The sequence below is a fragment of the Natator depressus genome, chromosome 2 (genome assembly GCF_965152275.1).
Source record: "Natator depressus isolate rNatDep1 chromosome 2, rNatDep2.hap1, whole genome shotgun sequence".
NCBI lineage: Eukaryota > Metazoa > Chordata > Testudines > Cheloniidae > Natator > Natator depressus.
This window is the reverse complement of record NC_134235.1, coordinates 197,309,805-197,324,806: the sequence shown is the minus strand read 5'-3', so window position 1 is coordinate 197,324,806 and position 15,002 is coordinate 197,309,805. Positions and strand designations below refer to the sequence as shown.

General features: G+C 40.1%; 1 protein-coding gene across 1 annotated transcript in view; it reads left to right on the top strand.

Moving 5' to 3' along the window:
- The window catches only part of KCNH8 (potassium voltage-gated channel subfamily H member 8), a 382,295-nt gene that overhangs the window by 323,858 nt on the left and 43,435 nt on the right, over nt 1–15,002 (top strand). Inside the window, exon 11 of the mRNA XM_074945675.1 lies at nt 3,199–3,413. Within this exon, the coding sequence (XP_074801776.1) occupies nt 3,199–3,413 (215 nt within the window). The remainder of the gene's footprint in view (nt 1–3,198; nt 3,414–15,002) is intronic.

Genomic DNA, 15,002 nt, shown 5'->3' with positions numbered 1-15,002 from the left:
CCAAACCTAAAGTCATGGCCTAATCCTAACCCAAATCAATGTAGCACTATATACCCTGATCCATCTCTAGTAAGGCTATGGAATTAAAAACAGTCTTATTTTTTAAGCTTATTTTTGCTATCAGCTTTCAAGGGAGCTAATAGCTAGAGCAGAGAGTGGAAATAGGTTCTATTCTAGGATCAGCCACTGGTTTGCTGTATATCCATGGACAAGTCACCTGTTAACTTCCCCATGTCTCAAGTAATTACAGTAATGGGGCCCAATCCAATATCCATTAAAGTCAATGAAAAGACTCCCATTGACTCGTATGGATTTTGGATCAGACCCATCAGATTTATATAGTTCAGTGTTTGTAAAGCACTTTGATATCTCCAGATGAAAGGTGCTATAAGTGCAAAGTATTATTTAATGTGAGTTGTTAAACGCCTTTTGTAATTTTAGAATGTATTTAGAATGTAAGTGTCACTGCCTTGAATAGTCATACAATATAGAGACAAAACAAATATTTACTTTCTGCTTTACTTCCTATTTTTGTAGGACTGTGTTAGACCCTTGACATTACTGATCTCTAGTCTTTATAATTGAATTTTCTTTATTTTTTTTATTATTGTATATTTAGGGGTTAGGCTTTTTTAAGAAAATAACTATAATACATCTTTTGTTTGTTTTTATAACCCTTTAATTCCATTAAATTGACAATCCAAGCCACTGCAGACCATTACTCATTTGTAATTAGGAAGTTTAAAAATGGCTAGCATTTATTGGATCAGCTAAACCAATGCTATAAAATAGGGTGTAGAGAAATGATAAGGTTAAATATAACAAAAGGTCAGGAGTTGCCCAGAGTGGAATTAAGGTTTCATTAATGCTTCCATTCTTAGGAATTTCTGAAAACGTTAATCAAAACATTGCACAATAGAGACAACAACAAAGGATTAGAGGATTTCTGCATGAAATTAATGAAATCATAATTAGAAAACAGAGTTATAACAGTGTGGATGAAAGTTTCATCACAGTGAATGGGAACTTCCTCAATTAAGTCTGATTAACACTAATAGCAGATGTATATACATCAAACCTGTACTGCCCTCATGAGACTATACTGTCAATGTGAAGTAATCCAGGAGACAAATTCATCATTAAAACAGTGGATTATTGTCTGGTCTAATTTATAAATTATGGCCTATAATTTTATAATTTATATTCTACTTGTAATTCCAATAGAGTGGTCTTTGAGTTTGTTGATATGTTTTCATTAGCAATACAGTACAATACAGCTAATACAACATTAGATAATTTAATACAATATAGCTATTTATTTTGGTTCCGCTTGATATTATCAGTTTGATTTATAATCATGAATATGGGGTCTTTAAGTAAAGAAATATATTTTAATGCTGAAAGGACATGCTATATAAATATACATATTAGATTTATGTTTTAAAAAGTTAGCCAGAAATGTTTGGGGAATCATTCCATCAACCAAATGAATTTGTGAATAAGGCTGCAGTGACAGAGAGATACTATCAAACAGATGTCTCCACATAAATCCACACAAGCAATTCTGTTCTCCAATCAGAAAAGACTTACACTTAGACTGACTTACATGATGACATCTGTTTAAATGGCAAATGTTGGTGTACCCTGCACTTGCTCATTTTATTTTTGTGATAGTTGTGTCTTCCACATTCTATCTACAATGTTTACTCTTTAAGGTTTCACTTGAAAAGGAATATACAGTAATCTTGTAACATAAATTGTATTTTTTCCCAGCTGGTATTATTGAATTTAAAAGTCCTAAACTTTGAGATCTAGTCCAGATGGTTTATAGATTCATCATACTAAATGTTCACACACCTGAGGAATTTCTGATTAGTATATTTGAAAGCAGTTTTGGTAAATTCAGAATAGCTTTTTAACTCGCGTCCTTGTTTATATACACTGTGACAACCTTGCCTGCCCTCTCAGGAATATAATCAGGAAAATCTAGTCTAAAAAGCTGGTGGCATCAGTCACAAAGTCAACATATCATTTTGCTTAGTTTTGTATTGCTTTTGATTGAGTTGCCATTAGAACATAATGCAGTGAAATCATAGCAAAATATTTGTCTTGGTGTGGTGTTGTATCTTCTATTATGTTTACCATTCGGATCATAAACACAATTGGTCCTGATTACCATTTACACTAAGGGCACTTTACTCCATTCTTAAAATACATTTAGGGTCCTTTTATGCTGTCAGAGCAGTGTAATGTAATCTTATGTAAATGTGGATCAGTCCCTACTGGGTTTACTGTAGGCACTTCTGAAAACAGAATGTTGTAACATCTCGATCTTTACAGCAAAGATGCAGGAGCAACAGAAAGCAAAACTGATCTGCTTTAAGCAACTTCTGGTTGGGGGTTGTTGTTTTTTTAAACTCTTTTAAGTTAAGTGTTCCAGTGCAATATCCATTTGGAATTACCAACTAAATGGAATTTCATATATGAAATACTGTCTTTTACTTATATGTACAAATATTTCTGAACATTTCACCATAAAATTTCCATGCTCTCAGGATCGGTCGTGCCCTTTAATATGTGTGTGACTCAAAGGCAGTTGTGCCTATATCTGAAGGTATAATGGCTTGAGAATCAATTCGGGTTTTTTATTGACAGTCAGGAATTTTGTTCAACTAAATTCCCTGTTTTGCAACAGTACACTGGTAAGGTATACAATGACACATAGTACATTGCAAATCATTCACCATGCAAATTCGAAGTAAAAAAAATTTACTTAAAAGAGCCCCTTCCTTTTTGATTATAAATACCTTTGTCAATTTTCCTCCTTTCTGACAGAGGGTCTGTGAATGAGCCTCTACTTTTGCAGACACAAAATTGCACCTGTCACTAATTGCTGGTGCAAACACTTATATTTGTATAACAAATTACTATATTGCTCCCTTCAAGAAGGTAGTTACGCATCTGGAGATTAGCATTTGTACCTTCCACCAATTGTAAATGCAGATGTAATATTGCACCTGCAAAAATCGAGAAAGCTTTTAAATATCAGATCATAGATGTCTTTAAAATGTTACGATGAAATTGTGTAGTAGCAACAGCAGGCTTTTAAGTTTTAGCAGTTAATGTTAAATGGCCCTCTGTTTCAACAGAAGAGTTATGTATTTATTCTTTTGAAATAACTTGCATATTTTCCTTTAGGTAAAGGAGATTTAATTGGAGCAAACCTCTCAATTAAGGACCAAGTTATTAAAACAAACGCAGATGTTAAAGCTCTAACCTACTGTGACCTCCAATGCATTATCCTCAAAGGACTCTTTGAAGTGCTCGATCTTTACCCGGAGTATGCTCACAAATTTGTAGAAGACATTCAGCATGATCTCACATACAATCTGCGAGAAGGCCATGAAAGTGATGTAAGTATCGTTAAGCTATCTGCAGTGTTCATTAGCTTTAAAGATGATTCTCGTACTTAGGTGGTTTAGATTATTACAGTAAAATAAGGCTTTATTGTTCATTTTAAAATGACTACTCGTTATGCTTGACATGATAATTCAGTCATTAACCACATGAATTATTGATTGGGTAATCCCAACATGACCTCTTTTCCTCACTTGTCTTTGTGAAAACATTATTTATGAATGATTCCTTTTGAGTGGATTTTGTCCTCTTTTGCTTACATTTAACACCTATTTGCTATCATATAAAATATGTATCCAAAGATGTACTCGAGTTACAGCTCCTATAGATCCTGAAATGCCAAGTTAATGAACATTAAATTCATAGCTCACTGAATTCTCCATTTCACATTTAAAAATTTTCAGTGCTACCCAGGCTTGAAATGAGCTCTTATGTGAATGACTATTTTTCAAAGCAGTGCAAATAAATATATTTTGCTGGACTTCGTAGGTATGTGACTATGCAGAAAATCAGTATGTTGTACAACCTGTGCTTGCAAGGAAGAAGCTAAGGACATTGCTAAGGACCACAAAATGGATTGACCAAAACCCTTTATAGTTTGCTACACAATTTCAGTTATACTAACAGTTTAATAATTAAAACATTTGGAGACAACTCACCTTTTGTGGTTCAACATATAAGTGTATAAAGTCTCCTAGGTAAGAGGAAGTGTTTATCTGAGTCTAAATAACCACAAAACCAAGTACACTAGTTAGAAAATAGTGATGGACAAAGTTCAAGAGATTCAAAGGTTTGGTTCACTTAAGCGTTCATGAAGTTAGGTGTTTATCTGAATTTCTCTGACTTTGTGAGGCTTCACAGTGACTCCACAGAATGAAGCCTGGGTGACTCGGGATCAGGAGATCTGGATCTTAGTCCAAATATTTCCATAGATATCTGCATGAACTATACTATGTGGACAAACAGACTCATCCACCCAATCCCATAGCAGCTCTCAGGCATGTGGATTGTGGCAGCTATTGCACAGTACAGGGGAAGAAGGTGATGTGGCCTACTGCTCAACTATTTCATGGGGCCAGGGACCAATGGATGCACATTGTAAGGACCCAAACAGTATCATGTCCTCATCCTGCCCATATCCACTGCCTGCACAGAAAGTCCCTGTGGAGCTCAGTTCTGCAGCATGTTAGCCTGTGCATGGCATAGCCTGCGATAAGACAGCTTTATGTCCTAAAGCAAGGGAGAACTTTGGACCAGGGTTTCTCTCTATCAGTGCTGATTGTCAATGTTGTATTTTGACAATATTTAAACTTAATATCTAGGCATGCCTGAGAACTTGTGCCCTAAAATGCATTGTGCTCTCTCATCCCTGCGGCTCCTGGGAAGCCCCAGAACTCATTGTGACTAAGACAGCAACTGAGCCAGCATATTATGGCCAAATGTTTGCTGCAAACAGTAGAAGAATGTTAGCAAAGTGAAGCCAACAGGCCTCTTGAGGGTTGGGGAGGAGTTTGAGATACCATCTCAATCTAAAAAAGGGAATTGGGTTCACTTCAAGATTGTGGCTGAAATTTGGGCTTTCCTCTTCTTTCTTGTACAGGTTCACACATCCCTATATAAAAATATTTCACACTTTTCATTATACTGGCAAGTTTGTAAATTATTATACATATTGTATCCATATAAACCTATTAAAGACCTATAAAATTAGGCACAATCCATTTCTCCTTTGAGGTGATGGGGTGGTAGACAGGTTCTTCTTCCCACCCCCGTCCTCACCTGGCCCCCACTGAAAGCCAGCACATCCTCTCACCCCCTTCTGGGTGATGTGTTTCCCTCAGTATACTCAGAAGGAGCATCCAAGAGCAGTGCTTATAGGCATGATCTCACAGCCTCAACCAATTGGTGTTTTCTGTGCTACAATGTCATTGCAAGAGTAATGCTTATGATAATGGAATTCAACGCATTGTAGGATGTATCAAGATTTCTTTTCTGTCCTTCTAAATAAATACTGTTTTCCAAGCAGGTTTAAAATGTAATACCACCTCCAGAACTTTATGGGAAATTTTAGTTTTGTAGGATTTTCTCCTCCTTCGTTTAGAGAATCCTTAATTTATTTGAACCAGTCACTTTTTTGTTACCTTATTATTTTCTCTTTCTCTCTCTTCCCCTACATTTTACATGATGGAAAATTTGGTACTCATAAAAACTGAGTTTGATGCTCATGAAAGTGGATCAATAGCAGTACTCAGAGCCAGGCATACTGCTGGCAAGAGTAGCCTGACTTTTCCCATGATGACTTGCCAGTGTGTATCAATCCTGACAGACAACATATGCACCATCACGAAACACACCTGAAGAAAAGTCCACCAATTCTCTCAGATGATTGAACTTACTTTTACTTATAACTAGAATTGGGTGAATTTTTTTTGAACACTATAAATTTGCCATAAATGTATTTTTTAGGAATTTGGGTTAAATTTGGCAAAGACTTTCAGCTGGGGGGAAAAAAAGTCAGAAATACTGGGATGGGTTTGGTTTTTTTCAACATTTTCAGGATAAACCGTTTTGACGCATCCTTTCAAAATGACATTTTGCAAATGAAATGTCAATTTGAAACATTTGTTCAGAAAATGTCCATTTGAAACAACTTTTGAAATGTTTTATTCACTCGAACAAATTTTTTTTTGTCATTTTGGCAAGGAAAAACCAAAACAAATTCAGTTCCAGTTTGCAAGGAACCAGTTTTTTTTTTCTGGTTTGGCCACTGAAAAATCTGTTAGTTTGATCCCTTAGGGAATTAGACCTGTGGGGAAATCTTTCAGTCTGTACCAGGAAGTCAGGTGGGATGGATCCCAAGAGGAGGAGATGGGTGGTGGTGGTCGGGGACTCCCTCCTAAGGGGGATGGAGTCATTCATCTGCCATCCAGACCAGGAAACTCGAGAAGTGTGCTGTTTGCCTGAAGCTAGAATTCAGGATGTGACGGAGTTTCTGCTGAGACTCATCAAGCCCTTCCAAGAATGACCTGGAGCAGGTCACTGCAGACTACGTGGCTCTGGGAAGAAGGATAAAGAAGTTTGAGGCGCAAGTCGTGTTCTCATCCATCCTCCCTGTTGAAGGAAAAGGCCCAGGTAGGGACCATCGAATTGTGGAGGTAAATGCGTAGTTGCACAGGTAGTGTTGGAGACAGGGCTTTGGGTTCTTCAACCAGGTGATGCTGTTCCAGGAAGAAGGATTGCTAGGAAGACATGGAATCCACCTAACGAAGAGAGGGAAGAGCATCTTCGCAGGCAGGCTTGCTAACCTAGTGAGGAGGGCTTTAAACTAGTTTCGCCAGGGGATGGAGACCTAAGCCCAGAGGTAAGTGGGGAAGTGGGACAGAAGGAGGAGGATGCAACTGGGAAGGCCTCCTGATTCATACTGAGAAATTAGGGCAATCGGCTAGTTATCTTAGATGCCTGTACAGAAACGCAGGAACAAGCAGGAAGAATTGGAGGTCCTGGCACAGTTGAGGAACTATGATGTGATTGAAATAACAGAGACTTGGTGGGGTAACTCACATGACTGGAGCACTGTCATGGATGGGTATAAACTGTTCAGGAAGGACAGGTGGGAGAGAAAAGGTGGAGGAGTTGTAAGAGAGCAGTATGATTGCTCAGAGCTCCAGTATGAAACTGTTGAGTGTCTTTGGGTTAAGTTTAAAGGCGAAAGCAATAAGGGTGATATTGTGGTGGGCATCTGCTGTAGACCACCAGACCAGGAGGATGAGGTAGATGAGGCTTTCAGCTAACAGAAGTTTCCAGATTACAGGCCCTGGTTCTCATGGGGGACTTCAATCACCCTGACGTCTGCTGGGAGAGCAATACAGCAGACAATCCAGGAAGTTTTTGGAGAGTGTTGGGGACAAATTGCTGGTGCAAGTGCTGGAGGAACCAACTAAGGGCCATGCTCCTCTTGACCACCTGCTCACAAACAGGGAATAATTGGTAGGGGACGTAGAAGTGGGTGGCAACCTGGGCAGCAGTGACCATGAGATGGACGAGTTCAGGATTGTGACAAAAGGAAGAAAGGAGAGCAGCAGAATACAGACCCTGGACTTCAGAAAAGCAGACTTTGACTCCCTCAGGGAACTGATGGGCGGGATCCCCTGGGAGGCTAATACGAGGGGGAAAGGAATCCAGGAGAGCTGGCTCTATTTTAAAGAAGCCTTATTGAGGGTGCAGGAACAAACTTTCCCGATGTGCAGAAAGAATAGCAAATATGGTAGGCAACTAGCTTAGCTTAACAGAGAAATCTTCGGTGAGCTTAAACACAAAAAGGAAGCTTACAAGAAATGGAAACTTGGACAGATGACTAGGGAGGAGTATAAAAATGTTGCTTTGAGGATGCAGGGGTGTAATCAGGAAGGCCAAAGGACAATCGGAGTTGCAGCTAGCAAGAGATGTGAAGGGCAACAAGAAGGGTTTCTACAGGTATGTTAGCAACCAGAAGGAGGTCAGAGAAAGTGTGGGACCCTTAGTGAATGGGGGAGGCAACCTAGTGACAAATGATGTGGAAAAAGCTGAAGTACTCAATGCTCTTTTTTGCCTCGGTCTTCACAGACAAGGTCAGTTCCCAGACTGCTGCACTGGGCAGCACAGTATGGGGAGGAGGTGAGAAGCCCTCAGTGGTGAAAGAACAGGTTAATGACTATTTAGAAAAGCTGGACATACACGAGTCTAAGGGGCCGGATGCAATGCATCCGAGGGTCCTGAGGGAGTTGGCTGATGTGATTGCAGAGCCATTGGCCATTATCTTTGAAAACTCATGGCGATCAGGGAAGGTCCTGGATGATTAGAAAAGGGCAAATCTAGTGCCCATCTTTAAAAAAGAGAAGAAGGAGAATCTCAGCTTCACCTCAGTCCCTGGAAAAATCATGGAGCAGGTATTCAAGGAAGCATTTGGAGGAGAGGAAGGTGATCGAGAACAGTCAACATGGATTCACCAAGGGAAAGTCATGCCTGACCAACCTGATTGCCTTCTATGATGAGATAACTGGCTCTGTGGATATGGGAAAAGCGGTGAACGTGATATACCTTGACTTTAGCAAAGCTTTTGATATGGTCTCCCACAGTATTCTTGCCAGCAAGTTAAATTAGTATGGGTTGGATGAATGGAGTGTAAGGTGAATAGAAAGCTGGCTAGGTCGTCGGGCTCAACAGATAGTGATTAATGGCTTGATGTCTAGTTGGGAGCTAGTATCAAGTGGAGTGCCCTAGGAGTTAGTTCTGGGGCCGGTTTTGTTCAACATCTTCATTAATGGATGATGGAATGGATTGCACCCTCAGCAAGATCGTGGATGACACTAAGCTGGAGGAGAGGTAGCTTTGCTGTAGGGTAAGGATAGGGTCCAGAGTTACCTAGACAAATTGGAGGATTGGGCCAAAAGAAATCTGATGAGGTTCAACAAGGATAAGTGCAGAGTCCTGCACTTACGACGGAAGAATCCCATGCACTGCTCCAGGCTGGGGACTGACTGGCTAAACGCCAGTTCTTCAGAAAAGAACCTGGGGATTACAGTGAACGAGAAGCTGGATATGAGTGAACAGTGTGCCCTTGTTGCCAAGAAGGCTAATGGCGTATTGGGCTGCATTAATAGGAGTGTTGCCAGCAGATGGAGGGAAGTGATTATTCCAATTCTATTTGGCACTGGTGAGGCCACATCTGGAGTACTGCGTCCAGTTTTGGGCCCCCACTAGAGAAAGTATGTGGACAAATTGGAGAGAGTCCAGTGGAGGGCAACAAAAATTATTAGGGGGCTGGGGCACATGACTTATGAGGAGAGGCTGAGGGAAATGGGCTTATGTAGTCTACAGAAAAGAAGGGTGAGGAGGGATTTGAAAGCAGTCTTCAACTACCTGAAGGGGGGTTACAAAGAGGATGGAGCTAGGCTGTTCTCAGTGGTGGCACATGACAGAACAAGGAGCAATGGTCTCAAGTTGTAGTGGGGGGGGTCTAGGTTAGATATTAGGAAAAATTATTTCACTAAGAGGGTGGTGAAGCACTGGAATGGATTACCTAGGGAGGTGGAGGAATCTCCATCCTTAGAGGTTTTTAAGGCCCAGCTTGACAAAGCCCTGGGTGGGATGATTTAGTTAGGGTTAGTCCTGCTTTGAGCAGGGGGTTGGACTAGATGATCTCCTGAGGTCTCCTCCAATCCTAATCTTCTATGATTCTATGGGTCTACAGAAAGTCCTAGCCAGATGCTCTTCAGTGAGGCAGAGAGAAAGTAGCATTAGGGGTAATTCTGCTTATTTAGAATTAGAAGAAAGTGACTCTCCTTGTCATGTAACAGTGATAAAAAAATTTTGAGACAAAGCAGCACCAGTATGACCCTCTAAATGATTCATACTGCATGGAGATATTTTAATTATGCTTAAGTTTTGTGTAGTGCAATAGGTACCATTGAAAACTTCTTACCTTCTGACTGTGCACAATATGTTTGTTTAAAGGGGATCATCTAAATTTGGATCCACATCTCCTGAGATAGAAAGCTAGTGCATTAAACCAGTACCTTGAAGATTAACAGGTTGCAGATATTTTTTGGATGTAACTATGAGCTGTGATAATCAATAAGGAGTGCTGCCAGGAAACCTTTAAAATTAGCCAGGAGTAATAATTCCCAAGAAATGTTCATTTATCAGAAACTAATTTGCTTTTTAAAAAAAGGCTTGATATACTGTAAATATTTAGATAAGCAGAGTCAAACCAGTTGCAGTCTTGAATCTCATGTGGAAATTGATAAGAATGGGCAAAATATTTTTGCAACTCTGAAGATAAATCAGTCATCACTCTGACTCTGTAATAATTCTGCGCTTTCAGCAAATTATCACATTTAATAACACTTTATGCTTGCTTAGTGCTCGTGGGTGGCCCTACTAAGAAAATGATTACGCTCTACCCATTTAGGCTACTTGAAATCAAAGTGTTGTTTCACTGTGTACCTAAGTAAATAAGCTTTCCAGGGTTACTTTTACTCATCCAGTGTTGGTCTTGCTGTCCATCTGTTTTTCTTGCACCTGATATCAGATGTAGCAAGAGAGAGCAGTTGAGAACTCCGGAGCAATCTCAGTGCACATAGAAGAGAATTTGGTTTCAAAGACTGCCTTTAGTACTCAAGGCTGAATGATGTTCTCACAGAAAATCTGAGGCTAGGGAGTACCAGTGGATTGTCCAAATGACCAGTCTGGCTTTTAACTGGCTCAATTTAGGTACCATACATCCCATCTCACTAGTGGGATACATAAGGGCAAATCCTTGCCCTTGTACACAGCCCCATTGACTTCGGTGGGATTCCACAAAGGTATAAGCAGTTGCAGGATTGTGGTCCAAGTGAGGAGTTTGCATGAGCGTGCCTCTATGGTGGAATGGACCAGACTACCAAGTAGTGAATATCTCTATTAGAGAAGACCAATAAACAGGAAAGATAAATTTGTCCTGTTCATGGTATTCTGTAGACTGAGTGTTCCATCTTAGGTTTGTTTGGCCATTCTCATCTTAATGGTGTATTTTTATCCTGTGTAAATCTCCTATATAATTTTAACTGTATTCTTTATCATTCCAAATTTCCCAAGCACTGCTTTTGACCCTGGCAAAGAGGGGTGTATGTGCTTCTGTTCATAAGTTTTTATCATTACAAATAGACCCAATCCAATCCTCACTTTTACATGTGAAGCCCTTTGGTGTGATTGCTGAAACTAAGGGCTGAATTTGGTCTAGTAAGTGGAGAGCAGTTTTAATGCATCTCATAACTATTTTATTGTTAATGACTCTTCACTGGTCTCGCTTTATCACATAATTCCATATATCTGCATACAACTGAAATCATGAACTAAGGGAATTATTTATTTAGTAAAACCTGCCCTATTAAATTTGGTTAAAAATGACTTTGGGCAAGATTTCCAAGAGAGACTGGTGATTTTTGGTGCCTTGGTTGCTACCTGAGACACTTTAAGTAGGTTTAATTTTCAGAGGGTGGGTGATTGGCTCGTTCAGAAAACCAGGCCATTTTAAAGTCACTCTAGCCCAGGGATCAGCAGCCTTTGGCATGCGGCCTGCCAGGGTAAGCCCCTAGTGGGCCGGGCCAGTTTGTTTACCTGCCGTGTCTGCAGGTTTGGTAGATCGCGGCTCCCACTGGCTCTAGGCCAATGGGGGCTGCAGGAAATGGCACGGGCCGAGGGATGTGCTGGCCACTGCTTCCTGCAGCCCCATTGGCCTGGGACAGTGAACCACAGCCAGTCGGAGCCGCAATCGGCCGAACCTGCAAACGCAGTAGGTAAACAAACATTCCTGGACTTCCAGCGGCTTTCCCTGGCGGGCTGCGTGTCAAAGGTTGCCAATCCCTGCTCTAGCCGGGTCATAAAAATTAAGGGAAGAGTAACCAGCTTTCTGTATACAGTGCTATAAAATCCCTCCTGGCCAGAGGCAAAACCCTTTCACCTGTACAGGGTTAAGAAGCTAAGATAACCTCGCTAGCACCTGACCAAAATGACCAATGAGGAGACAAGATACTTTCAAATCGGAAGCACGGGGAAATAAAGGGTCTGTCTGTCTGTGTGATGCTTTTGCCGGAAACAGATCAGGAATGCAGTCTCAGAAACTCTGTTAAGTTAGTAAGTAATCTAGCTAGAAATGCGTTAGATTTCCTTTTGTTTAATGGCTGGTAAAATACTCTGTGCTGAATGGAATGTATATTCCTGTTTTTGTGTCTTTTTGTAACTTAAGGTTTTGCCTAGCGGGATTCTCTATGTTTTGAATCTGCCTGCCTGTGAGATTATCTTCCATTCTAATCTTACAGAGTGTTTTTTATCTTTGTTTTGTTCTTCTAATAAAGTTCTGTTTTTTAAGAATCTGATTGGGTTCTTAGGGTCCTAAGAAACCCAAGTTGGTCTGTGCTCAACTTGTTTATTCTCAAGCCTCCCCAGGAAAGGGGGTGTAAGGGCTTGGGGGGATATTTTGGGGGAAGACGTCTCCGAGTGGGCTCTTTCCCTGTTCTTTGTTTAACACGCTTGGTGGTGGGAGCATAGGGTTCAAGGAAAAGGCAAAGTTTGTACCTTGGGGAAGTTTTTAACCTAAGCTGGTAAGAATAAGCTTAGGAGGTCTTTCATGCAGGTCCCCACATCTGTACCCTAGAGTTCAGAATGGGGAAGGAACCTTGACAAGCTGGATAACCAAAAATTGGAGGCACCCAACACCATTAGTCTATTATGAAAATCTTGGTCTTTTTACCTGTCAGAACTATCCTCCATGTATTATAATATATGTGGCTGACAGTCTTATGGACAAAATAACTCTTAATCCATGACAGTGATTTTCATGATTTTAGGATATTTAGAATGGGGAACAATAAAGCTAAGCATCCCGTTCTCCCCCTCCCCCCATGCCCATTCCCTCACAGAACACAGAAAAGAGGATGGCTGAGATAAAAACAGAAAATAATCTGAAAACCAAGTGTACCAACCAGCATGAAATAAAATTCAGCAAAGAAACTTCTACAACACCCTTTTCCCCCAAGCAGCTGGTGCTAATGACCAAGAGATTATTTCCTTCTATGGAAGATAAAAGAGCAGTCATTGAGGAAGCAGCAGAGGATTATCTCTGAGAAATGAAAGATGTATAAAAGGATCTCCCACATTTTCAAGTAGAAACTGTAGCCTTCCCATTATGGAAGGGCTGAAAACGTAGCTTGAACAATCCAGGAAGAAAATCCAAAAGAATTCCTAAATACAAGAAATAGAAACCACAACACTATCTCAGCCTCTAAGGAGAGAGAGAGAAATGGAGAGCTATAGAAATGGGGAGATAAAGGCCTCAATGGGTTCTGCTGATATTGCTAGAAACAACAATCCTCAAGTGGCTTGCGATGTTATCAGAACCCAGCCTGTTCTAGCAGGGTTATTGTGTCCTCCTTTTATGTATTCTTGGCAAAGCAAAATTTTAACTAAAAAATGGTATATATTCTGCCCCTCTGTTTTCTTTGCTAGATTATTAGGTATTTGCTAGTGAAAGAGAAACTTGTAAATGTTTTTAAGCATATGTAATAATTTTAAGACAGCTAGGAACTTCTCATTGGTTAGCGGGAACTGTGGCATTAGACATAAATCAGGCCATCATTCACTTCAGTTAAATTATTTCATAGCTATTATTTCATGTGACAGAGATTTTCTGTGTCTTCTATGTACTGTCCATAGACTTTATATAGAGCAGAGTACTATCTAAGTCAGATACTTGGCCATTTCTCAAGCTTTAATGAAGTCCCAAAGGGAAATAAGAACCAGTTTGGAAAGCACGTGTTCTCTGTCTTTGATTCAGCAGGGCATTATCAATATGTGTCACATTGTGAAGGGAAAGATGGCTTGCTTGAGGACTTAGAAATCTATTTTTGCAGACAGGATATTTAATTAATATGAATCCATTTCTTTTGTAGCACTAAAACTAACATCCTGTCTTTCATGGAGAGCTTTTTCCTTAAGATTGGCAGAGTTTACTGTTTAAAACGAAAATTCTGGGTCTGTGAAAGAGAGAGAGGGATTGGGGCTGTACAGTGCTACCACAAAATATATTATACACAATAATAAAGATTGTAGATTCAGAACAGAAAAGCAGTAGATTCCTTCTCTGTCAGGAACATCACATCTCAGTGTAGTAAAGTTAGTAAAGTTTGCCAGTGGCATAAAGAAATCGGAATCTGAGAAGGAGTAAAGCAACGTATTTATGCAGAAAAGAAAAATAACTATAAGACGTGCATAGCCAGTGCTCTTAGAAAGAACGCTTAATTCTCTGCTTTCTGAGAAACTGGCATCTTATTTGTAGGGCACGTTACTCTTTAAAGGTTAGTTTCCCCAAAGTATCAAGTTCCAGTGGTATTCTTTTGTCATAAACTTCAACCTCCTGAAAATTTAAAAGCTCTTTTAGAACTGAGAGTGGTGGACGGGTAGGCAGGCAGTTATTTTATTTATCATGTAACCAAACATGTTGGTCAAATTATTGTTCTTTGAAAATCAGTATGGCAAAGGATCTGCTTTATGCTAGTGTTGTGTTCTTCCAACACAATTATCCACCATAGTAGTTGAAGATTGTGCAGCTCTTCCCACTTTCTGATATTTCAGTTTCACTTAATAAGCTTAATAGAATGATTGTCATCAGAGTCATTAGTGTTTCTGTTCACTTGATCTGCCGATCTCCCTGCCCGTGTGATCAGTATGGAAGAAGTTAGATGGGATAACATTGCTTTTCTGGAAGAACTGAAAATATCAAAACCTACAGTTCAAAATAAAACTGCTTATGAGCCACATCTCTGTAGTGTAAAACAGATGTCTTATCTTGGAAATTAAAGCCTCTGAGGTCTCTCCTCTCAACACACCAGTCCAATCCAGCAAAGCACTTGAGCACGTATTTAAATTTAAGCACAAGTGGTACCTGCTGGCCACCAATGCCTTATCCATATGCCGGGTCGCCTCCTTTGAATCCTTGGGATACTCCTCGTTCCTTGAGGTCTCACTCCTTGACCTGCTGTTGGGCAAGATCACCAATTCCAACAGTGGCT